This window comes from Diorhabda carinulata, chromosome 5 (assembly GCF_026250575.1).
Source record: "Diorhabda carinulata isolate Delta chromosome 5, icDioCari1.1, whole genome shotgun sequence".
Lineage (NCBI taxonomy): Eukaryota > Metazoa > Arthropoda > Insecta > Coleoptera > Chrysomelidae > Diorhabda > Diorhabda carinulata.
Window position 1 is genome coordinate 3,691,821 of NC_079464.1, and position 24,130 is coordinate 3,715,950.

At 35.1% G+C, this 24,130-nt stretch overlaps 1 protein-coding gene across 1 annotated transcript; it reads left to right on the plus strand.

Annotated features, from left to right (window-relative positions):
- Nucleotides 1-23,864, plus strand: LOC130894244 (juvenile hormone esterase-like). The gene is made up of 10 exons (XM_057800912.1): nucleotides 1-544; nucleotides 2,443-2,650; nucleotides 2,708-2,993; nucleotides 3,100-3,285; nucleotides 3,366-3,556; nucleotides 6,980-7,148; nucleotides 7,572-7,750; nucleotides 10,012-10,165; nucleotides 23,347-23,479; nucleotides 23,574-23,864. Exons 2-10 carry the CDS (start codon nucleotides 2,444-2,446, stop codon nucleotides 23,761-23,763), a joined length of 1,695 nt encoding a protein of 564 aa, XP_057656895.1. The 5' UTR covers nucleotides 1-544; nucleotide 2,443; the 3' UTR covers nucleotides 23,764-23,864.
- Nucleotides 23,865-24,130: the final 266 nt, after the last annotated feature.

A 24,130-nucleotide genomic window follows, 5' to 3' on the forward strand; every position in this document is an offset into this window, starting at 1 on the left:
AGCCGTCAATTTTTGATTCCTCGAAATGTTTGTAGTTAGGTAAGACGAATTCGATGGTTTTGATTGTGGTAACGCGTCACAAGTTCCGGTGATGTCACCATCGAGTAAACGACACCAAATATCCTGCTCAATCGAACGATTCTGCGCGTTATAGAAGTTTAGAAGATCATAGATATATTTGTATGTTCAGTGCACGTAGAATTGTGACGTAGGTTGTTGTTTATAATATAGGACTAGCTCTTTGAATTTTCATTTATTCTGAAATATCTTTCATTTCGACATATTTTTTCCAACTTCCTCTCGTTAATAAAATATATTGTTATTAAATAATAAAATCACACTGTTTTATTTGTTTGCTAGTTACGTTAAACGATGTACGGCATTGGGAGACACCATTTAATCAATTTAAATAAATAAACACCATAATTTATAAATTTACTCGCAGAATTGTTGCCCTAGTCTATAAAAGTAAAACCGTCAATTTGATTTCATTCTAGTTTAGTGTAACTGAGAAGCGTGCCATGTGCGGATAAGTAACACTAAGGTACGTCGATATATTTAGTTCGATTTTAATATTCTATACGAACACAAAACACACACCTAGGTGCATCATAAGATCAAAAAAATAACCCTGTCATCTCGATATTTCAAATACTTCATTACAACAACACTTACAATCACGTTCATAAGAAATATTGTTGATATATATATATATATATATATATATATATATATATATATATATATATATATATATATATATATATATATATATATATATCTACCTCAAGTTCTTTTATAATCACTGTATTCATCAAAAATTCTTCTATATTCACCGTAATTACCTCATAAGTGATATTATAATGACTGCATTCACCATAAGTTTGTTTATAATCATCATACTCATCATAAGTTTTTTTATAATCACTGTAAGAATCACTGGATTCATCATAAGTTCTTTTATAATCACTGTAATCATCAAAAATTCTTTTATAATCACTGTATTCACCAAAAATTCTTTTATAATCACCGTAATTACCTCATAAGTGCTATTATAATTACTGCATTCACCATAAGTTCGTTTATAATCACCATACTCATCATAAGTTTTTTTTAATAATCACTGTAAGAATCACTGGATTCATCATAAGTTCTTCTATAATCACCGTAATCATCAAAAGTTCTTTTATAATCACTGTATTCATCAAAAGTTATTTTATAATCACCGTAATTACCTCATAAGTGCTTTTATAATTACTGCATTCACCATAAGTTTGCTTATAATCACCATAAGTTCTTTTTTAATCTCCGTACTCATTATAAATTTTGCCATAATCATCGTATTCATCACTAGTACTTTTATAATCACCATACTAACTTTAAGCTCGTATACAATCATTGTATTCATTATAAGTTCTTTTATAACCACTGTATTCATCAAAAATTCTTCTATATTCACCGTAATTACCTCATAAGTGATATTATAATGACTGCATTCACCATAAGTTTGTTTATAATCATCATACTCATCATAAGTTTTTTTATAATCACTGTAAGAATCACTGGATTCATCATAAGTTCTTTTATAATCACTGTAATCATCAAAAATTCTTTTATAATCACCGTAATTACCTCATAAGTGCTTTTATAATCATAATATTCATTATAAGTTCTTTTATAATCACCGTAAGAATCTCATACGTTCTTTTATAATCACCGTAAGAATCTCATACGTTCTTTTATAATCACCGTAAGAATCTCATACGTTCTTTTATAATCACCGTAAGAATCTCATACGTTCTTTTATAATCACCATAAGTTCTTTTTTAATCCCCGTACTCATTATAAATTTTGCCATAATCATCGTATTCATCACAAGTACTTTTATAATCACCATACTCACTTTAAGCTCGTATACAATCATTGTATTCATTATAAGTTCTTTTATAACCACTGTATTCATCAAAAATTCTTCTATATTCACCGTAATTACCTCATAAGTGATATTATAATGACTGCATTCACCATAAGTTTGTTTATAATCATCATACTCATCATAAGTTTTTTTATAATCACTGTAAGAATCACTGGATTCATCATAAGTTCTTTTATAATCACTGTAATCATCAAAAATTCTTTTATAATCACCGTAATTACCTCATAAGTGCTTTTATAATCATAATATTCATTATAAGTTCTTTTATAATCACCGTAAGAATCTCATATGTTCTTTTATAATCGCTGGACCATCATAAGTTTTTTTATAATCACCGTAAGAATCTCATATGTTCTTTTATAATCGCTGGACCATCATAAGTTCTTTTATAATCACTGTATTCATCATACGGTCTTTCATAATCACTGTATTTATCATAAGTTCTTATAATTATCGTAATGATTTCAGGTTATTTGTATATGTAATTAGTTTCAAATTCTTTTCAGTATGAAACATCAACTGGGTTTGGTGTTCTTTCTAGGCTGTGCCGTTTGCATAGCGGTTGTACAGCCAACTAGTATTTCAGAACTATTGATAAACACACCTTTGGGTCAAATAAAAGGTTCCGTGATCCATTCCAGACTTGGTAAACAAATATTTTCGTTTAGAGGGATCAGATACGCCAAGCCGCCTATCAACGAACTCAGATTTAAGGTAAATGTTAATATTTTGGCGTCGATGGAACGAAAATAATTTATGTGTTTTTCCAAGCCACCAGTTCGAGTAGAAAAATGGGAAGGACTTTTAGATGCTACCAAAGATGGTCCTCTTTGTCCTCAACCTTCCACAGAACCTGTATCAGAAGATTGTCTTAGTCTTAACGTGTATACGACCAAGTTACCGACAGAGGGTGAAAAACCAAAACGTCCCGTAATCGTTTATATTCCCCCCGGAGGTTTTTACAGTTTAGGAGGATCTAGCGCTTGGGCTGGACCAAATTATCTTCTAGACGAAGAAGTTGTTTTAGTTACGATAACATTTAGAGTAGGGTCGTTAGGTGAGTTATTCTTCTTCTTCTTCTGCTTCCTCTTCTTCTTCTAATGTTATCCATTAATGGAAAGAAGAATGCTTCACAGAAATATCGATTGTATATATATTTTTAGGATTCTTAAGTTTGGGAGACAAAGAAGCTCCCGGTAACAACGGATTGAAAGATCAAGTCGAAGCCCTAAATTGGGTCAAACAAAACATCGAAGCTTTCGGTGGTGATCCGAATTCAGTGACTCTCCTCGGTTATGGTACAGGTGCGTGGAGCGTGGTGCTGCATATGGTCTCCCCGATGTCTCAAGGTGAATTATTTGAATATAGAAAAGTTGACGATGATTTTAGTGTAGATTTAAATAATAAAAGTTGTTTGTTAATCGTATAGGCTTGTTCCACAAAGCGGCAGCTTTAAGTGGTTCGCCTACAGGAGCCTGGCCTCTACCTACGAACCAATTGGAGTTGGCCAAGAAACAAGCGCGATTGGTGGGATGTCCGGATGATTCTGCAGCTAATATAATTAAATGTTTAAGAACGAAACCTTATAACGAACTCGGGGAATCGCTTCCTAAATTTAAGGTAAAAACTGAGTCGATTTAACGGACATTTTTTCGTTGTAAAAGTTGTTTTAGCATACGAAGACGAAATCCCCACAAATAGAAATCTAATCAAGTTAAATGTGGACATCCTGGTGGTCAAATTAATAAATTTCCACTTCCTATTCCCTTCCCTATAACCGTCGGCTGCCTTTTGACAGACTTTGATTGCTTACCCGGTATAATTGTTTCTTTTCATAAATGATGAAAACCGAAATGGAACGAAACGTCGTTAGTTATAAAACAATTTTTGAAATCTGGCAATGCTGGTGTACGATTTATTAATTTTTATTTGCGTGTGTGAGAAATCTATTGATGTAAACATAAATTTTTATCCGTTTTTTCTATCGAAAATCAAAACCATGGAAAACGTGCCATGAATTCTTAAAAAGGGGCTCTGTTGCCGACGCGGTGCGTTATGGACGATCGGAATCTAATGAAAATATTGCAAATCTTCTCTTATTGCGAATTATATAAAAAAATCGTTGTTGGAATATTTTTTATAGGAATTTGGTACTGATCCAATTTTATATGGTATGGTATGATTCTTATCTGGATTATTGAGCTGGAACTTCAGAAAAATGTTGCTGAAGGATAGTTGTATGTTGAAATAAATCAGTGAGTTAGTTGGGGTCACGGTATTGGATATACGAGGTTTCAAATTTGCTCGAATATTAATGGAAAACATAGGCTTCTTTAAAAAATCACCAAGGCCACAATAACTGGTATATTGAGCTGAAATTTCAGAAAAATGTTGCTGAAGGATAGTTGTATGTTGAAATAAATCAGTGAGTTAGTTGAGGTCACGGTATTGGATATACGGGGTTTCAAATTTGCTCGAATATTAATGAACGACATATGCTTCTTCAAAAAATCACCAAGGCCAAAATAACTGGATTATTGAACTGAAATTTTAGAGAAATGTTGCTGAAGGTTAGTTGTATGTTGAAATAAATCAGTGAGTTAGTTGAGGTCACGGTATTGGATATACGAGGTTTCAAATTTGCTCGAATATTAATGGAAAACATAGGCTTCTTTAAAAAATCACCAAGGCCACAATAACTGGTATATTGAGCTGAAATTCTAGAGAATTGTTGCTGAAAATTAGTAGTATGTTGGAATAAATCAGTAAGTTAGTTGAGATCACGGTATTGGATATACGGGGATTCAAATTTGCTCGAATATTAATGAACAACATATGCTTCTTCAAAAAATCACCAAGGCCAAAATAACTGGATTATTAAACTGAAATTTTAGAGAAATGTTGCTGAAGGATAGTTGTATGTTGAAATAAATCAGTAAGATAGTTGGGGTCACGGTATTGGATATACGGGGTTTCAAATTTGCTCGAATATTAATGGAAAACATAGGCTTCTTTAAAAAATCACCAAGGCCACAATAACTGGTATATTGAGCTGAAATTCTAGAGAATTGTTGCTGAAAATTAGTAGTATGTTGGAATAAATCAGTAAGTTAGTTGAGGTCACGGTATTGGATATACGGGGTTTCAAATTTGCTCGAATATTAATGAACAACATATGCTTCTTCAAAAAATCACCAAGGCCAAAATAACTGGATTATTGAACTGAAATTTTAGAGAAATGTTGCTGAAGGATAGTTGTATGTTGAAATAAATCAGTGAGTTAGTTGGGGTCACGGTATTGGATATACAAGGTTTCAAATTTGCTCGAATATTAATGGAAAACATAGGCTTCTTTAAAAAATCACCAAGGCCACAATAACTGGTATATTGAGCTGAAATTCTAGAGAATTGTTGCTGAAAATTAGTAGTATGTTGGAATAAATCAGTAAGTTAGTTGGGGTCACGGTATTGGATATGCGAGGTATCAAACTTGTTCAAATATTAATGGAAAACATATGCTTCTTTAAAAAATCACCAAGGCCATAATAACTGGTATATTGAGCTAAAATTTTAGAGAAATGTTGCTGAAGAATAGTTGTATGTTGAAATAAATCAGTGAGTTAGTTGAGGTCACGGTATTGGATATACGAGGTTTCAAATTTGATCGAATATTACTGAAAAACATATGCTTCTTAAAAAAATCACCAAGGCTACAATAACTGGTATATTGAGCTGAAATTCTAGAGAATTGTTGCTGAAGGTTAGTTGTATGTTGAAATAAATCAGTAAGTTAGTTGGGGTCACGGTATTGGATATACGGGGTTTCAAATTTGCTCGAATATTAATGAAAAACATATGCTTCTTTAAAAAATCACCAAGGCCACAATAACTGGTATATTGAGCTGAAATTCTAGAGAATTGTTGCTGAAAATTAGTAGTATGTTGGAATAAATCAGTAAGTTAGTTGGGGTCACGGTATTGGATATGCGAGGTATCAAACTTGTTCAAATATTAATGGAAAACATATGCTTCTTTAAAAAATCACCAAGGCCATAATAACTGGTATATTGAGCTAAAATTTTAGAGAAATGTTGCTGAAGGATAGTTGTATGTTGAAATAAATCAGTAAGTTAGTTGGGGTCACGGTATTGGATATACGAGGTTTCAAATTTGATCGAATATTACTGAAAAACATATGCTTCTTAAAAAAATCACCAAGGCTACAATAACTGGTATATTGAGCTGAAATTCTAGAGAATTGTTGCTGAAGGTTAGTTGTATGTTGAAATAAATCAGTAATTTAGTTGGGGTCACGGTATTGGATATACGGGGTTTCAAATTTGCTCGAATATTAATGAAAAACATATGCTTCTTTAAAAAATCACCAAGGCCACAATAACTGGTATATTGAGCTGAAATTCTAGAGAATTGTTGCTGAAAATTAGTAGTATGTTGGAATAAATCAGTAAGTTAGTTGGGGTCACGGTATTGGATATGCGAGGTATCAAACTTGTTCAAATATTAATGGAAAACATATGCTTCTTTAAAAAATCACCAAGGCCATAATAACTGGTATATTGAGCTAAAATTTTAGAGAAATGTTGCTGAAGGATAGTTGTATGTTGAAATAAATCAGTAAGTTAGTTGGGGTCACGGTATTGGATATACGAGGTTTCAAATTTGATCGAATATTACTGAAAAACATATGCTTCTTAAAAAAATCACCAAGGCTACAATAACTGGTATATTGAGCTGAAATTCTAGAGAATTGTTGCTGAAGACTAGTTGTATGTTGAAAAAAATCTGTAAATTAGTTGGGGTTACGGTATAGGATATACGAGGTTTCAAACTTATTCGAATATTAATGAAAAACCACCAATGTGAAAAACGTACAATAAATTCTTAATTCGGGGCTTTGTTGCCGACGCGGCGCGTTCTGGACGATCGGATCTAATGAAAATATGTATTATAAGTTTCATTTTGACGTATTTTCTTTTATTATTGCAAATTGTAAAAAAATCGTCGTTGGTATATTTTTAATAGGAATTTGGTACTGATCCAATTTTGATATGGTCTCCGGTAATCGAACAAGATTTTGGTCAACCTAGATTCTTACCAGCACATCCTATACAGTTAATAACCAACGGACAGTTCAGGAAAATCCCATTCATAACAGGACAGACCAAAGACGAATTCAGCAACATCGCTTTTAGTGAGTATGCATCATGATCTGATCGAATTTGACCTGGATTATTATATTTAAACTGCTCGCGTAAATCCCATCGATAATTTCTTTATTCCTAAATTGGTACAACCTTTTTTGATGTGGTTTTTCACCAAGATAAAGCGCGTCATACTCCAAACTAATTGCCACTGATTTTTATACCAAACGGTTATCACTCAATCAGATTTGACTCCTTGTGAGTTTTTCAAAACTCCAAAACTCTCGTTTTGAGTTTATTGGAGTCATAAAAACTCAATTACTAAAAATATTGAATATATGCAAGCCGAGGATTGAAATGTTTGCATTAGAATGATTCCGGAAGTTTTTTTTGTGATCAGTCCTGGTCAAATTCGGTCACAAACTATAACAAAACGCGGAAAAAAAATTATTATAATGATGCAAATGTTGTAGATGTTATCCACAATCAAACTTTAACGAAACATATGAACGAGGAATTTGAAAAAATTGCGCCGATCGCATTTTTGTATGAAAGAGAAACCGATTTTTCGAAAACAGTCAGTAAAACTTTGAAAACGTATTATCTAAATGATAAACCAGTAGATAATACGCAGTTGGCCAAATTGACACAGGTATTTATTTCGAAATAAATTAAATTATAGTGAATTACCACAATTGTAGATATTTTACGTCTTGAAACTTGTTTTATGATACTCAATTTTGATCATGAATTATGACAGATTTTTGTAAAACATTAAGATTGAGTTTTAAAAGATTTACTGATAGATGGAGCTATAATATGTGATTTATAATTACCCCAAAAGATGGTGTTACTGATTTCAATTAAGAAATTGCTTGATAGATGAATTTTGGTTCTTTTTTGATCATATGTATTATCTCGTGAAGGATTTTTATTACTAAATTTTCATTCACTATAACTATCTTTACTTTTATTTATTATATATAACCAAAAAATGTAAACGAACACATTTAGAGACATGTTGAATATTAATGAAAAACTAACTTCTTTAAAAAATCACCAAGACCACAATAATTAGTATATTGAGCTGAAATTCTCGAAAATTGTTGCGGAAGGTTAGTTGTATGTTGAAATGAATCAGTAAGTTAGTTGGGGTTACGGTATTGGATATACGGGGTTTCAAATTTGCTCGAATATTAATGAAAAACATATGCTTCTTTAAAAAATCACCAAGGCCAAAATAACTGAATTATTGAGCTAAAATTTGAGAGAATTGTTGCTGAAGGTTAGTTGTATATTGAAATAAATCAGTGAGCTAGTTGGGATCACGGTATTGGATATACGGGGTTTCAAATTTGCTCGAATATTAATGAAAAACATATGCTTCTTTAAAAAATCACCAAGGCCAAAATAACTGAATTATTGAGCTAAAATTTTATAGAATTGTTGCTGAAGGTTAGTTGTATATTGAAATGAATCAGTGAGCTAGTTGGGGTCACGGTATTGGATATACGAGGTTTCAAATTTGATCGAATATTAATGAAAAACATATGCTTCTTTAAAAAATCACCAAGGCCATAATAACTGGTATATTGAGCTGAAATTTCAGAGAAATGTTGCTGAAGGTTAGTTGTATGTTGAAATAAATCAGTAAGTTAGTTGGGGTCACGGTATTGGATATACGAGGTTTCAAATTTGCTCGAATATTAATGAGAAACATATGCTTCTTTAAAAAATCACCAAGGCCAAAATAACTGAATTATTGAGCTAAAATTTTAGAGAATTGTTGCTGAAGGTTAGTTGTATATTGAAATAAATCAGTAAGTTAGTTGGGGTCACGGTATTGGATATACGAGGTTTCAAAATTGATCGAATATTAATGAACAACATATGCTTCTTTAAAAAATCACCAAGGCCATAATAACTGGTATATTGAGCTGAAATTTCAGAGAAATGTTGCTGAAGGTTAGTTGTATGTTGAAATAAATCAGTAAGTTAGTTGGGGTCACGGTATTGGATATACGAGGTTTCAAATTTGCTCGAATATTAATGAGAAACATATGCTTCTTTAAAAAATCACCAAGGCCAAAATAACTGAATTATTGAGCTAAAATTTTAGAGAATTGTTGCTGAAGGTTAGTTGTATATTGAAATAAATCAGTAAGTTAGTTGGGGTCACGGTATTGGATATACGAGGTTTCAAAATTGATCGAATATTAATGAACAACATATGCTTCTTTAAAAAATCACCAAGGCCATAATAACTGGTATATTGAGCTGAAATTTCAGAGAAATGTTGCTGAAGGTTAGTTGTATGTTGAAATAAATCAGTAAGTTAGTTGGGGTCACGGTATTGGATATACGAGGTTTCAAATTTGCTCGAATATTAATGAGAAACATATGCTTCTTTAAAAAATCACCAAGGCCAAAATAACTGAATTATTGAGCTAAAATTTTAGAGAATTGTTGCTGAAGGTTAGTTGTATATTGAAATAAATCAGTGAGCTAGTTGGGGTCACGGTATTGGATATACGGGGTTTCAAATTTGCTCGAATATTAATGAAAAACATATGCTTCTTTAAAAAATCACCAAGGCCAAAATAACTGTGATATTGAGCACCAACTCACTTTCATTTCTTCTTCTTTTAATAATAAAAAAATTATTTGTTTCAAGTTAAACGTCTAATTTCACTGACCTATAAAATCTCTTCATAATTGTGGTATTACATTATAAATCATATGTAAACCAATTATTGATATACAACGGCTGATCTCTCAATCAATTTATGAATTAAAAAATTATTTATTTAGTTATGTTAAGCGATAGTCATCACAACAACCGTCGCTTGGGGGATCAACCACCGTGTTTTGTTTCGAAAATTCGAATACATTTTCTTCTTGTCTTTATTTCAGTTATATTCGGACGCTCTCACCGGATTCGGGGTTAACAGGGCAGTTAAATTATTTGCCGAATACAGTAATTCGTCTGTATACTATTATCAGTTCAATTATCAAGGACGCTACAGCCATTTCTACACACCAGAAAGCAATAACACAGTTCCTTATGGTAATAACCGATTCTATTATATTATGATCATCAATAATTTCACCCCAATTGCGTAAAATTTTGAGTTTTTACTACCAATCTTAAAATTTTGTTCCGTTTTTACTTGCTACGGACAATTTGAAGCAGCAACCATTCGATTTAAATGTTGAGAACCTTCTGGAAGCTTGGGCAAAACACCAACATGCAATCGAACAATATGCTCACCATCAGCTCAATTTCTAGAGGAGCGAGACACACAAATAGCGGATAAAATTGCTACAATAGAGGCCTTTGTAGGACCTGAACCTTTCTGTGGTATCAACAGCGTTGCCGCTTTAATAGAGAAGCTACTGGTGCGCGTTGAATAGAAAACGAAGGTTTTTGACAGCTTTCCGAAAGCAACGAAATCAATAGATCAGTTATAAGCTCAGAATATCCTGGACTATTACATTTCTTCTTCATTTTAGTATATATCTTACAATTATTATACTTTCTGAATCAAATATGGAAGTCCAACATCTTGGATAGCTATTGCATAGCAATCAGTGTTAAAGTTAACGTTGAATGGAAGTTTTCTAGTGATTTGATCCAATAAGGGATTTCTCGCCACTCCATCAAAGAATTTTCTCGAAAAAATAGAAGATCTTATCTTGTAGAAAAGTTTGGTTTGACTCATATCGAAAATGGTGAAAAGTTTTCGATTAATAGGTTAGATGTAGTAACTATCTGTTAATAGAAACTTGTATTTTCAGTTATGAAGAAAACTGAAAGAGAAAGAGATTTTGGGTTATCCATTATTGATCTGGTGTCTTGAAGCATTACGATCCATTTTCCAATCAATAGAACGCTTAGAGCATCATTTGTATCACTAATATTTGCAGCTTTTGTCACGAACAAACTCAGTAACACTCTATACGTTTTCGATCGTTCTGGAAGATCTTGGATGCCCGGATTTTGGATTATCCATTATTGATCTGGTGTCTTGAAGCATTACGATCCATTTTCCAATCAATAGAACGCTTAGAGCATCATTTGTATCACTAATATTTGCAGCTTTTGTCACGAACAAACTCAGTAACACTCTATACGTTTTCGATCGTTCTGGAAGATCTTGGATGCCCGGATTTTGGATTATCCATTATTGATCTGGTGTCTTGAAGCATTACGATCCATTTTCCAATCAATAGAACGCTTAGAGCATCATTTGTATCACTAATATTTGCAGCTTTTGTCACGAACAAACTCAGTAACACTCTATACGTTTTCGATCGTTCTGGAAGATCTTGGATGCCCGGATTTTGGATTATCCATTATTGATCTGGTGTCTTGAAGCATTACGATCCATTTTCCAATCAGTAGAACGCTTAGAGCATCATTTGTATCACTAATATTTGCAGCTTTTGTCACGAACAAACTCAGTAACACTCTATACGTTTTCGATCGTTCTGGAAGATCTTGGATGCCCGGATTTTGGATTATCCATTATTGATCTGGTGTCTTGAAGCATTACGATCCATTTTCCAATCAGTAGAACGCTTAGAGCATCATTTGTATCACTAATATTTGCAGCTTTTGTCACGAACAAACTCAGTAACACTCTATACGTTTTCGATCGTTCTGGAAGATCTTGGATGCCCGGATTTTGGATTATCCATTATTGATCTGGTGTCTTGAAGCATTACGATCCATTTTCCAATCAGTAGAACGCTTAGAGCATCATTTGTATCACTAATATTTGCAGCTTTTGTCACGAACAAACTCAGTAACACTCTATACGTTTTCGATCGTTCTGGAAGATCTTGGATGCCCGGATTTTGGATTATCCATTATTGATCTGGTGTCTTGAAGCATTACGATCCATTTTCCAATCAATAGAACGCTTAGAGCATCATTTGTATCACTAATATTTGCAGCTTTTGTCACGAACAAACTCAGTAACACTCTATACGTTTTCGATCGTTCTGGAAGATCTTGGATGCCCGGATTTTGGATTATCCATTATTGATCTGGTGTCTTGAAGCATTACGATCCATTTTCCAATCAATAGAACGCTTAGAGCATCATTTGTATCACTAATATTTGCAGCTTTTGTCACGAACAAACTCAGTAACACTCTATACGTTTTCGATCGTTCTGGAAGATCTTGGATGCCCGGATTTTGGATTATCCATTATTGATCTGGTGTCTTGAAGCATTACGATCCATTTTCCAATCAATAGAACGCTTAGAGCATCATTTGTATCACTAATATTTGCAGCTTTTGTCACGAACAAACTCAGTAACACTCTATACGTTTTCGATCGTTCTGGAAGATCTTGGATGCCCGGATTTTGGATTATCCATTATTGATCTGGTGTCTTGAAGCATTACGATCCATTTTCCAATCAATAGAACGCTTAGAGCATCATTTGTATCACTAATATTTGCAGCTTTTGTCACGAACAAACTCAGTAACACTCTATACGTTTTCGATCGTTCTGGAAGATCTTGGATGCCCGGATTTTGGGTTATCCATTATTGATCTGGTGTCTCGAAGCTTTACCATACATTTTTCAATCAATAGAACGCTTAGAGCATCATTTGTATCACTAATATTTGCAGCTTTTGTCACGAACAAACTCAGTAACACTCTATACGTTTTCGATCGTTCTGGAAGATCTTGGATGCCCGGAGTTTGGATTATCCATTATTGATCTGGTGTCTTGAAGCATTACGATCCATTTTCCAATCAATAGAACGCTTAGAGCATCATTTGTATCACTAATATTTGCAGCTTTTGTCACGAACAAACTCAGTAACACTCTATACGTTTTCGATCGTTCTGGAAGATCTTGGATGCCCGGATTTTGGATTATCCATTATTGATCTGGTGTCTTGAAGCATTACGATCCATTTTCCAATCAATAGAACGCTTAGAGCATCATTTGTATCACTAATATTTGCAGCTTTTGTCACGAACAAACTCAGTAACACTCTATACGTTTTCGATCGTTCTGGAAGATCTTGGATGCCCGGATTTTGGATTATCCATTATTGATCTGGTGTCTTGAAGCATTACGATCCATTTTCCAATCAATAGAACGCTTAGAGCATCATTTGTATCACTAATATTTGCAGCTTTTGTCACGAACAAACTCAGTAACACTCTATACGTTTTCGATCGTTCTGGAAGATCTTGGATGCCCGGATTTTGGATTATCCATTATTGATCTGGTGTCTTGAAGCATTACGATCCATTTTCCAATCAATAGAACGCTTAGAGCATCATTTGTATCACTAATATTTGCAGCTTTTGTCACGAACAAACTCAGTAACACTCTATACGTTTTCGATCGTTCTGGAAGATCTTGGATGCCCGGATTTTGGATTATCCATTATTGATCTGGTGTCTTGAAGCATTACGATCCATTTTCCAATCAATAGAACGCTTAGAGCATCATTTGTATCACTAATATTTGCAGCTTTTGTCACGAACAAACTCAGTAACACTCTATACGTTTTCGATCGTTCTGGAAGATCTTGGATGCCCGGATTTTGGATTATCCATTATTGATCTGGTGTCTTGAAGCATTACGATCCATTTTCCAATCAGTAGAACGCTTAGAGCATCATTTGTATCACTAATATTTGCAGCTTTTGTCACGAACAAACTCAGTAACACTCTATACGTTTTCGATCGTTCTGGAAGATCTTGGATGCCCGGATTTTGGGTTATCCATTATTGATCTGGTGTCTCGAAGCTTTACCATACATTTTTCAATCAATAGAACGCTTAGAGCATCATTTGTATCACTAATATTTGCAGCTTTTGTCACGAACAAACTCAGTAACACTCTATACGTTTTCGATCGTTCTGGAAGATCTTGGATGCCCGGATTTTGGATTATCCATTATTGATCTGGTGTCTTGAAGCATTACGATCCATTTTCCAATCAGTAGAACGCTTAGGGCTTCATTTGAATCACTAATATTTGCAGCTTTTGTCACGAACAAACTCAGTAACACTCTATACGTTTTCGATCGTTCTGGAAGATCTTGGATGCCCGGATTTTGGATTATCCATTATTGATCTGGTGTCTTGAAGCATTACGATCCATTTTCCAATCAATAGAACGCTTAGAGCATCATTTGTATCACTAATATTTGCAGCTTTTGTCACGAACAAACTCAGTAACACTCTATACGTTTTCGATCGTTCTGGAAGATCTTGGATGCCCGGATTTTGGATTATCCATTATTGATCTGGTGTCTTGAAGCATTACGATCCATTTTCCAATCAATAGAACGCTTAGAGCATCATTTGTATCACTAATATTTGCAGCTTTTGTCACGAACAAACTCAGTAACACTCTATACGTTTTCGATCGTTCTGGAAGATCTTGGATGCCCGGATTTTGGATTATCCATTATTGATCTGGTGTCTTGAAGCATTACGATCCATTTTCCAATCAATAGAACGCTTAGAGCATCATTTGTATCACTAATATTTGCAGCTTTTGTCACGAACAAACTCAGTAACACTCTATACGTTTTCGATCGTTCTGGAAGATCTTGGATGCCCGGATTTTGGATTATCCATTATTGATCTGGTGTCTTGAAGCATTACGATCCATTTTCCAATCAATAGAACGCTTAGAGCATCATTTGTATCACTAATATTTGCAGCTTTTGTCACGAACAAACTCAGTAACACTCTATACGTTTTCGATCGTTCTGGAAGATCTTGGATGCCCGGATTTTGGATTATCCATTATTGATCTGGTGTCTTGAAGCATTACGATCCATTTTCCAATCAATAGAACGCTTAGAGCATCATTTGTATCACTAATATTTGCAGCTTTTGTCACGAACAAACTCAGTAACACTCTATACGTTTTCGATCGTTCTGGAAGATCTTGGATGCCCGGATTTTGGATTATCCATTATTGATCTGGTGTCTTGAAGCATTACGATCCATTTTCCAATCAATAGAACGCTTAGAGCATCATTTGTATCACTAATATTTGCAGCTTTTGTCACGAACAAACTCAGTAACACTCTATACGTTTTCGATCGTTCTGGAAGATCTTGGATGCCCGGATTTTGGATTATCCATTATTGATCTGGTGTCTTGAAGCATTACGATCCATTTTCCAATCAATAGAACGCTTAGAGCATCATTTGTATCACTAATATTTGCAGCTTTTGTCACGAACAAACTCAGTAACACTCTATACGTTTTCGATCGTTCTGGAAGATCTTGGATGCCCGGATTTTGGATTATCCATTATTGATCTGGTGTCTTGAAGCATTACGATCCATTTTCCAATCAATAGAACGCTTAGAGCATCATTTGTATCACTAATATTTGCAGCTTTTGTCACGAACAAACTCAGTAACACTCTATACGTTTTCGATCGTTCTGGAAGATCTTGGATGCCCGGATTTTGGATTATCCATTATTGATCTGGTGTCTTGAAGCATTACGATCCATTTTCCAATCAATAGAACGCTTAGAGCATCATTTGTATCACTAATATTTGCAGCTTTTGTCACGAACAAACTCAGTAACACTCTATACGTTTTCGATCGTTCTGGAAGATCTTGGATGCCCGGATTTTGGATTATCCATTATTGATCTGGTGTCTTGAAGCATTACGATCCATTTTCCAATCAATAGAACGCTTAGAGCATCATTTGTATCACTAATATTTGCAGCTTTTGTCACGAACAAACTCAGTAACACTCTATACGTTTTCGATCGTTCTGGAAGATCTTGGATGCCCGGATTTTGGATTATCCATTATTGATCTGGTGTCTTGAAGCATTACGATCCATTTTCCAATCAATAGAACGCTTAGAGCATCATTTGTATCACTAATATTTGCAGCTTTTGTCACGAACAAACTCAGTAACACTCTATACGTTTTCGATCGTTCTGGAAGATCTTGGATGCCCGGATTTTGGATTATCCATTATTGATCTGGTGTCTTGAAGCATTACGATCCATTTTCCAATCAATAGAACGCTTAGAGCATCATTTGTATCACTAATATTTGCAGCTTTTGTCACGAACAAACTCAGTAACACTCTATACGTTTTCGATCGTTCTGGAAGATCTTGGATGCCCGGATTTTGGATTATCCATTATTGATCTGGTGTCTTGAAGCATTACGATCCATTTTCCAATCAATAGAACGCTTAGAGCATCATTTGTATCACTAATATTTGCAGCTTTTGTCACGAACAAACTCAGTAACACTCTATACGTTTTCGATCGTTCTGGAAGATCTTGGATGCCCGGATTTTGGATTATCCATTATTGATCTGGTGTCTTGAAGCATTACGATCCATTTTCCAATCAATAGAACGCTTAGAGCATCATTTGTATCACTAATATTTGCAGCTTTTGTCACGAACAAACTCAGTAACACTCTATACGTTTTCGATCGTTCTGGAAGATCTTGGATGCCCGGATTTTGGATTATCCATTATTGATCTGGTGTCTTGAAGCATTACGATCCATTTTCCAATCAGTAGAACGCTTAGAGCATCATTTGTATCACTAATATTTGCAGCTTTTGTCACGAACAAACTCAGTAACACTCTATACGTTTTCGATCGTTCTGGAAGATCTTGGATGCCCGGATTTTGGGTTATCCATTATTGATCTGGTGTCTCGAAGCTTTACCATACATTTTTCAATCAATAGAACGCTTAGAGCATCATTTGTATCACTAATATTTGCAGCTTTTGTCACGAACAAACTCAGTAACACTCTATACGTTTTCGATCGTTCTGGAAGATCTTGGATGCCCGGATTTTGGATTATCCATTATTGATCTGGTGTCTTGAAGCATTACGATCCATTTTCCAATCAGTAGAACGCTTAGGGCTTCATTTGAATCACTAATATTTGCAGCTTTTGTCACGAACAAACTCAGTAACACTCTATACGTTTTCGATCGTTCTGGAAGATCTTGGATGCCCGGATTTTGGATTATCCATTATTGATCTGGTGTCTTGAAGCATTACGATCCATTTTCCAATCAATAGAACGCTTAGAGCATCATTTGTATCACTAATATTTGCAGCTTTTGTCACGAACAAACTCAGTAACACTCTATACGTTTTCGATCGTTCTGGAAGATCTTGGATGCCCGGATTTTGGATTATCCATTATTGATCTGGTGTCTTGAAGCATTACGATCCATTTTCCAATCAATAGAACGCTTAGAGCATCATTTGTATCACTAATATTTGCAGCTTTTGTCACGAACAAACTCAGTAACACTCTATACGTTTTCGATCGTTCTGGAAGATCTTGGATGCCCGGATTTTGGATTATCCATTATTGATCTGGTGTCTTGAAGCATTACGATCCATTTTCCAATCAATAGAACGCTTAGAGCATCATTTGTATCACTAATATTTGCAGCTTTTGTCACGAACAAACTCAGTAACACTCTATACGTTTTCGATCGTTCTGGAAGATCTTGGATGCCCGGATTTTGGATTATCCATTATTGATCTGGTGTCTTGAAGCATTACGATCCATTTTCCAATCAATAGAACGCTTAGAGCATCATTTGTATCACTAATATTTGCAGCTTTTGTCACGAACAAACTCAGTAACACTCTATACGTTTTCGATCGTTCTGGAAGATCTTGGATGCCCGGATTTTGGATTATCCATTATTGATCTGGTGTCTTGAAGCATTACGATCCATTTTCCAATCAATAGAACGCTTAGAGCATCATTTGTATCACTAATATTTGCAGCTTTTGTCACGAACAAACTCAGTAACACTCTATACGTTTTCGATCGTTCTGGAAGATCTTGGATGCCCGGATTTTGGATTATCCATTATTGATCTGGTGTCTTGAAGCATTACGATCCATTTTCCAATCAGTAGAACGCTTAGGGCTTCATTTGAATCACTAATATTTGCAGCTTTTGTCACGAACAAACTCAGTAACACTCTATACGTTTTCGATCGTTCTGGAAGATCTTGGATGCCCGGATTTTGGATTATCCATTATTGATCTGGTGTCTTGAAGCATTACGATCCATTTTCCAATCAATAGAACGCTTAGAGCATCATTTGTATCACTAATATTTGCAGCTTTTGTCACGAACAAACTCAGTAACACTCTATACGTTTTCGATCGTTCTGGAAGATCTTGGATGCCCGGATTTTGGATTATCCATTATTGATCTGGTGTCTTGAAGCATTACGATCCATTTTCCAATCAATAGAACGCTTAGAGCATCATTTGTATCACTAATATTTGCAGCTTTTGTCACGAACAAACTCAGTAACACTCTATACGTTTTCGATCGTTCTGGAAGATCTTGGATGCCCGGATTTTGGATTATCCATTATTGATCTGGTGTCTTGAAGCATTACGATCCATTTTCCAATCAATAGAACGCTTAGAGCATCATTTGTATCACTAATATTTGCAGCTTTTGTCACGAACAAACTCAGTAACACTCTATACGTTTTCGATCGTTCTGGAAGATCTTGGATGCCCGGATTTTGGATTATCCATTATTGATCTGGTGTCTTGAAGCATTACGATCCATTTTCCAATCAATAGAACGCTTAGAGCATCATTTGTATCACTAATATTTGCAGCTTTTGTCACGAACAAACTCAGTAACACTCTATACGTTTTCGATCGTTCTGGAAGATCTTGGATGCCCGGATTTTGGATTATCCATTATTGATCTGGTGTCTTGAAGCATTACGATCCATTTTCCAATCAATAGAACGCTTAGAGCATCATTTGTATCACTAATATTTGCAGCTTTTGTCACGAACAAACTCAGTAACACTCTATACGTTTTCGATCGTTCTGGAAGATCTTGGATGCCCGGATTTTGGATTATCCATTATTGATCTGGTGTCTTGAAGCATTACGATCCATTTTCCAATCAATAGAACGCTTAGAGCATCATTTGTATCACTAATATTTGCAGCTTTTGTCACGAACAAACTCAGTAACACTCTATACGTTTTCGATCGTTCTGGAAGATCTTGGATGCCCGGATTTTGGATTATCCATTATTGATCTGGTGTCTTGAAGCATTACGATCCATTTTCCAATCAATAGAACGCTTAGAGCATCATTTGTATCACTAATATTTGCAGCTTTTGTCACGAACAAACTCAGTAACACTCTATACGTTTTCGATCGTTCTGGAAGATCTTGGATGCCCGGATTTTGGATTATCCATTATTGATCTGGTGTCTTGAAGCATTACGATCCATTTTCCAATCAATAGAACGCTTAGAGCATCATTTGTATCACTAATATTTGCAGCTTTTGTCACGAACAAACTCAGTAACACTCTATACGTTTTCGATCGTTCTGGAAGATCTTGGATGCCCGGATTTTGGATTATCCATTATTGATCTGGTGTCTTGAAGCATTACGATCCATTTTCCAATCAATAGAACGCTTAGAGCATCATTTGTATCACTAATATTTGCAGCTTTTGTCACGAACAAACTCAGTAACACTCTATACGTTTTCGATCGTTCTGGAAGATCTTGGATGCCCGGATTTTGGATTATCCATTATTGATCTGGTGTCTTGAAGCATTACGATCCATTTTCCAATCAATAGAACGCTTAGAGCATCATTTGTATCACTAATATTTGCAGCTTTTGTCACGAACAAACTCAGTAACACTCTATACGTTTTCGATCGTTCTGGAAGATCTTGGATGCCCGGATTTTGGATTATCCATTATTGATCTGGTGTCTTGAAGCATTACGATCCATTTTCCAATCAATAGAACGCTTAGAGCATCATTTGTATCACTAATATTTGCAGCTTTTGTCACGAACAAACTCAGTAACACTCTATACGTTTTCGATCGTTCTGGAAGATCTTGGATGCCCGGATTTTGGATTATCCATTATTGATCTGGTGTCTTGAAGCATTACGATCCATTTTCCAATCAATAGAACGCTTAGAGCATCATTTGTATCACTAATATTTGCAGCTTTTGTCACGAACAAACTCAGTAACACTCTATACGTTTTCGATCGTTCTGGAAGATCTTGGATGCCCGGATTTTGGATTATCCATTATTGATCTGGTGTCTTGAAGCATTACGATCCATTTTCCAATCAATAGAACGCTTAGAGCATCATTTGTATCACTAATATTTGCAGCTTTTGTCACGAACAAACTCAGTAACACTCTATACGTTTTCGATCGTTCTGGAAGATCTTGGATGCCCGGATTTTGGATTATCCATTATTGATCTGGTGTCTTGAAGCATTACGATCCATTTTCCAATCAATAGAACGCTTAGAGCATCATTTGTATCACTAATATTTGCAGCTTTTGTCACGAACAAACTCAGTAACACTCTATACGTTTTCGATCGTTCTGGAAGATCTTGGATGCCCGGATTTTGGATTATCCATTATTGATCTGGTGTCTTGAAGCATTACGATCCATTTTCCAATCAATAGAACGCTTAGAGCATCATTTGTATCACTAATATTTGCAGCTTTTGTCACGAACAAACTCAGTAACACTCTATACGTTTTCGATCGTTCTGGAAGATCTTGGATGCCCGGATTTTGGATTATCCATTATTGATCTGGTGTCTTGAAGCATTACGATCCATTTTCCAATCAGTAGAACGCTTAGAGCATCATTTGTATCACTAATATTTGCAGCTTTTGTCACGAACAAACTCAGTAACACTCTATACGTTTTCGATCGTTCTGGAAGATCTTGGATGCCCGGATTTTGGGTTATCCATTATTGATCTGGTGTCTCGAAGCTTTACCATACATTTTTCAATCAATAGAACGCTTAGAGCATCATTTGTATCACTAATATTTGCAGCTTTTGTCACGAACAAACTCAGTAACACTCTATACGTTTTCGATCGTTCTGGAAGATCTTGGATGCCCGGATTTTGGATTATCCATTATTGATCTGGTGTCTTGAAGCATTACGATCCATTTTCCAATCAGTAGAACGCTTAGGGCTTCATTTGAATCACTAATATTTGCAGCTTTTGTCACGAACAAACTCAGTAACACTCTATACGTTTTCGATCGTTCTGGAAGATCTTGGATGCCCGGATTTTGGATTATCCATTATTGATCTGGTGTCTTGAAGCATTACGATCCATTTTCCAATCAATAGAACGCTTAGAGCATCATTTGTATCACTAATATTTGCAGCTTTTGTCACGAACAAACTCAGTAACACTCTATACGTTTTCGATCGTTCTGGAAGATCTTGGATGCCCGGATTTTGGATTATCCATTATTGATCTGGTGTCTTGAAGCATTACGATCCATTTTCCAATCAATAGAACGCTTAGAGCATCATTTGTATCACTAATATTTGCAGCTTTTGTCACGAACAAACTCAGTAACACTCTATACGTTTTCGATCGTTCTGGAAGATCTTGGATGCCCGGATTTTGGATTATCCATTATTGATCTGGTGTCTTGAAGCATTACGATCCATTTTCCAATCAATAGAACGCTTAGAGCATCATTTGTATCACTAATATTTGCAGCTTTTGTCACGAACAAACTCAGTAACACTCTATACGTTTTCGATCGTTCTGGAAGATCTTGGATGCCCGGATTTTGGATTATCCATTATTGATCTGGTGTCTTGAAGCATTACGATCCATTTTCCAATCAATAGAACGCTTAGAGCATCATTTGTATCACTAATATTTGCAGCTTTTGTCACGAACAAACTCAGTAACACTCTATACGTTTTCGATCGTTCTGGAAGATCTTGGATGCCCGGATTTTGGATTATCCATTATTGATCTGGTGTCTTGAAGCATTACGATCCATTTTCCAATCAATAGAACGCTTAGAGCATCATTTGTATCACTAATATTTGCAGCTTTTGTCACGAACAAACTCAGTAACACTCTATACGTTTTCGATCGTTCTGGAAGATCTTGGATGCCCGGATTTTGGATTATCCATTATTGATCTGGTATCTTGAAGCATTACGATCCATTTTCCAATCAATAGAACGCTTAGAGCATCATTTGTATCACTAATATTTGCAGCTTTTGTCACGAACAAACTCAGTAACACTCTATACGTTTTCGATCGTTCTGGAAGATCTTGGATGCCCGGATTTTGGATTATCCATTATTGATCTGGTGTCTTGAAGCATTACGATCCATTTTCCAATCAATAGAACGCTTAGAGCATCATTTGTATCACTAATATTTGCAGCTTTTGTCACGAACAAACTCAGTAACACTCTATACGTTTTCGATCGTTCTGGAAGATCTTGGATGCCCGGATTTTGGATTATCCATTATTGATCTGGTGTCTTGAAGCATTACGATCCATTTTCCAATCAATAGAACGCTTAGAGCATCATTTGTATCACTAATATTTGCAGCTTTTGTCACGAACAAACTCAGTAACACTCTATACGTTTTCGATCGTTCTGGAAGATCTTGGATGCCCGGATTTTGGATTATCCATTATTGATCTGGTGTCTTGAAGCATTACGATCCATTTTCCAATCAGTAGAACGCTTAGGGCTTCATTTGAATCACTAATATTTGCAGCTTTTGTCACGAACAAACTCAGTAACACTCTATACGTTTTCGATCGTTCTGGAAGATCTTGGATGCCCGGATTTTGGGTTATCCATTATTGATCTGGTGTCTCGAAGCTTTACCATACATTTTTCAATCAATAGAACGCTTAGAGCATCATTTGTATCACTAATATTTGCAGCTTTTGTCACGAACAAACTCAGTAACACTCTATACGTTTTCGATCGTTCTGGAAGATCTTGGATGCCCGGATTTTGGATTATCCATTATTGATCTGGTGTCTTGAAGCATTACGATCCATTTTCCAATCAGTAGAACGCTTAGGGCTTCATTTGAATCACTAATATTTGCAGCTTTTGTCACGAACAAACTCAGTAACACTCTATACGTTTTCGATCGTTCTGGAAGATCTTGGATGCCCGGATTTTGGGTCATCCATTATTGATATGGTGTCTTGAAGCTTTACGATCCATTTTCTAATGAATACATCGCTTGGGGCAATCATTTGAATCATTAATATTGAAGAATTTTCTATAGTGACTAAATTTCCTGCAAACTTTCCTGATTAACTTTGTTTGTCTTATAGTAAAGCAAGTTTTTTGAATATTTTTTATATCTAAACATCGATTTTCAGGTATTGTTCACCACGATGATTTGATTTACTTGTTTTATATCAAATTATTTCCTCTATTTACTGAAACTTCCCCCCAGGAAATCGAAATGGTTACTAAACTAACTAAGATGTACGCAAATTTCGCTAAAACCGGGTAAGTAGTAAAAATAATGATAAGAGGAGAAGGGACGAGTTACCGGCTCGAAGGACCAAAACTATGTAGTTAATATTTTCGCACTGGTTTTTAGGAATCCGATTCCGACGCCGTCTGAACAATTAGATAACGTCAAATGGGAACCGTTCAATTTAAACGATCAAAAGTACATGGATATCGGGAATAAATTAACGATGTTTAACAAACTTAATAACGAAAGATATAGCGAATGGGAGAAATTGTATCCGTTGAGTATGTACCAGAAAAACAAACATAGTCATTGAATTTATGTGGATTGAAGATGGATTACTTATTTTCTCGAAACGTTCATAATGTTATTGTATATCATTTTGCATTTTTTGAATACGAATTTTGACGAACATGATTTTTTGGTTTTAATTTCCTCCATTATTCTCACCTACATCAATTTTTCGGCTTCAAACAAAATATTTTCAAGTGGTTTAAGTAAACGAGGGTAAACCACCCCCAAAATCTATGTTTTCCAAGTCGTTGAATCCGAATATGAAAAGTCTGGAAAAGATTTCCGGCCGAACGGGAAATTTTGGCAAATTTTTTCCCGGTATTACGACTTCGCACATCGAAACAAAAAAGTTGATCTGGTGACTTTTTCGTGTTTCCGAGCGTCTTTTT

Excerpts from the sequence above, each read along its gene's own strand:
- LOC130894244 (XM_057800912.1), top strand. The coding sequence starts at position 2,444 with ATGAAACATCAACTGGGTTTGGTGTTCTTTCTAGGCTGTGCCGTTTGC. Across the intron at positions 2,651-2,707 it reads TCAACGAACTCAGATTTAAG|CCACCAGTTCGAGTAGAAAA; the intron begins GTAAATGTTAAT and ends TGTTTTTCCAAG. Across the intron at positions 3,557-6,979 it reads AATCGCTTCCTAAATTTAAG|GAATTTGGTACTGATCCAAT; the intron begins GTAAAAACTGAG and ends TATTTTTAATAG.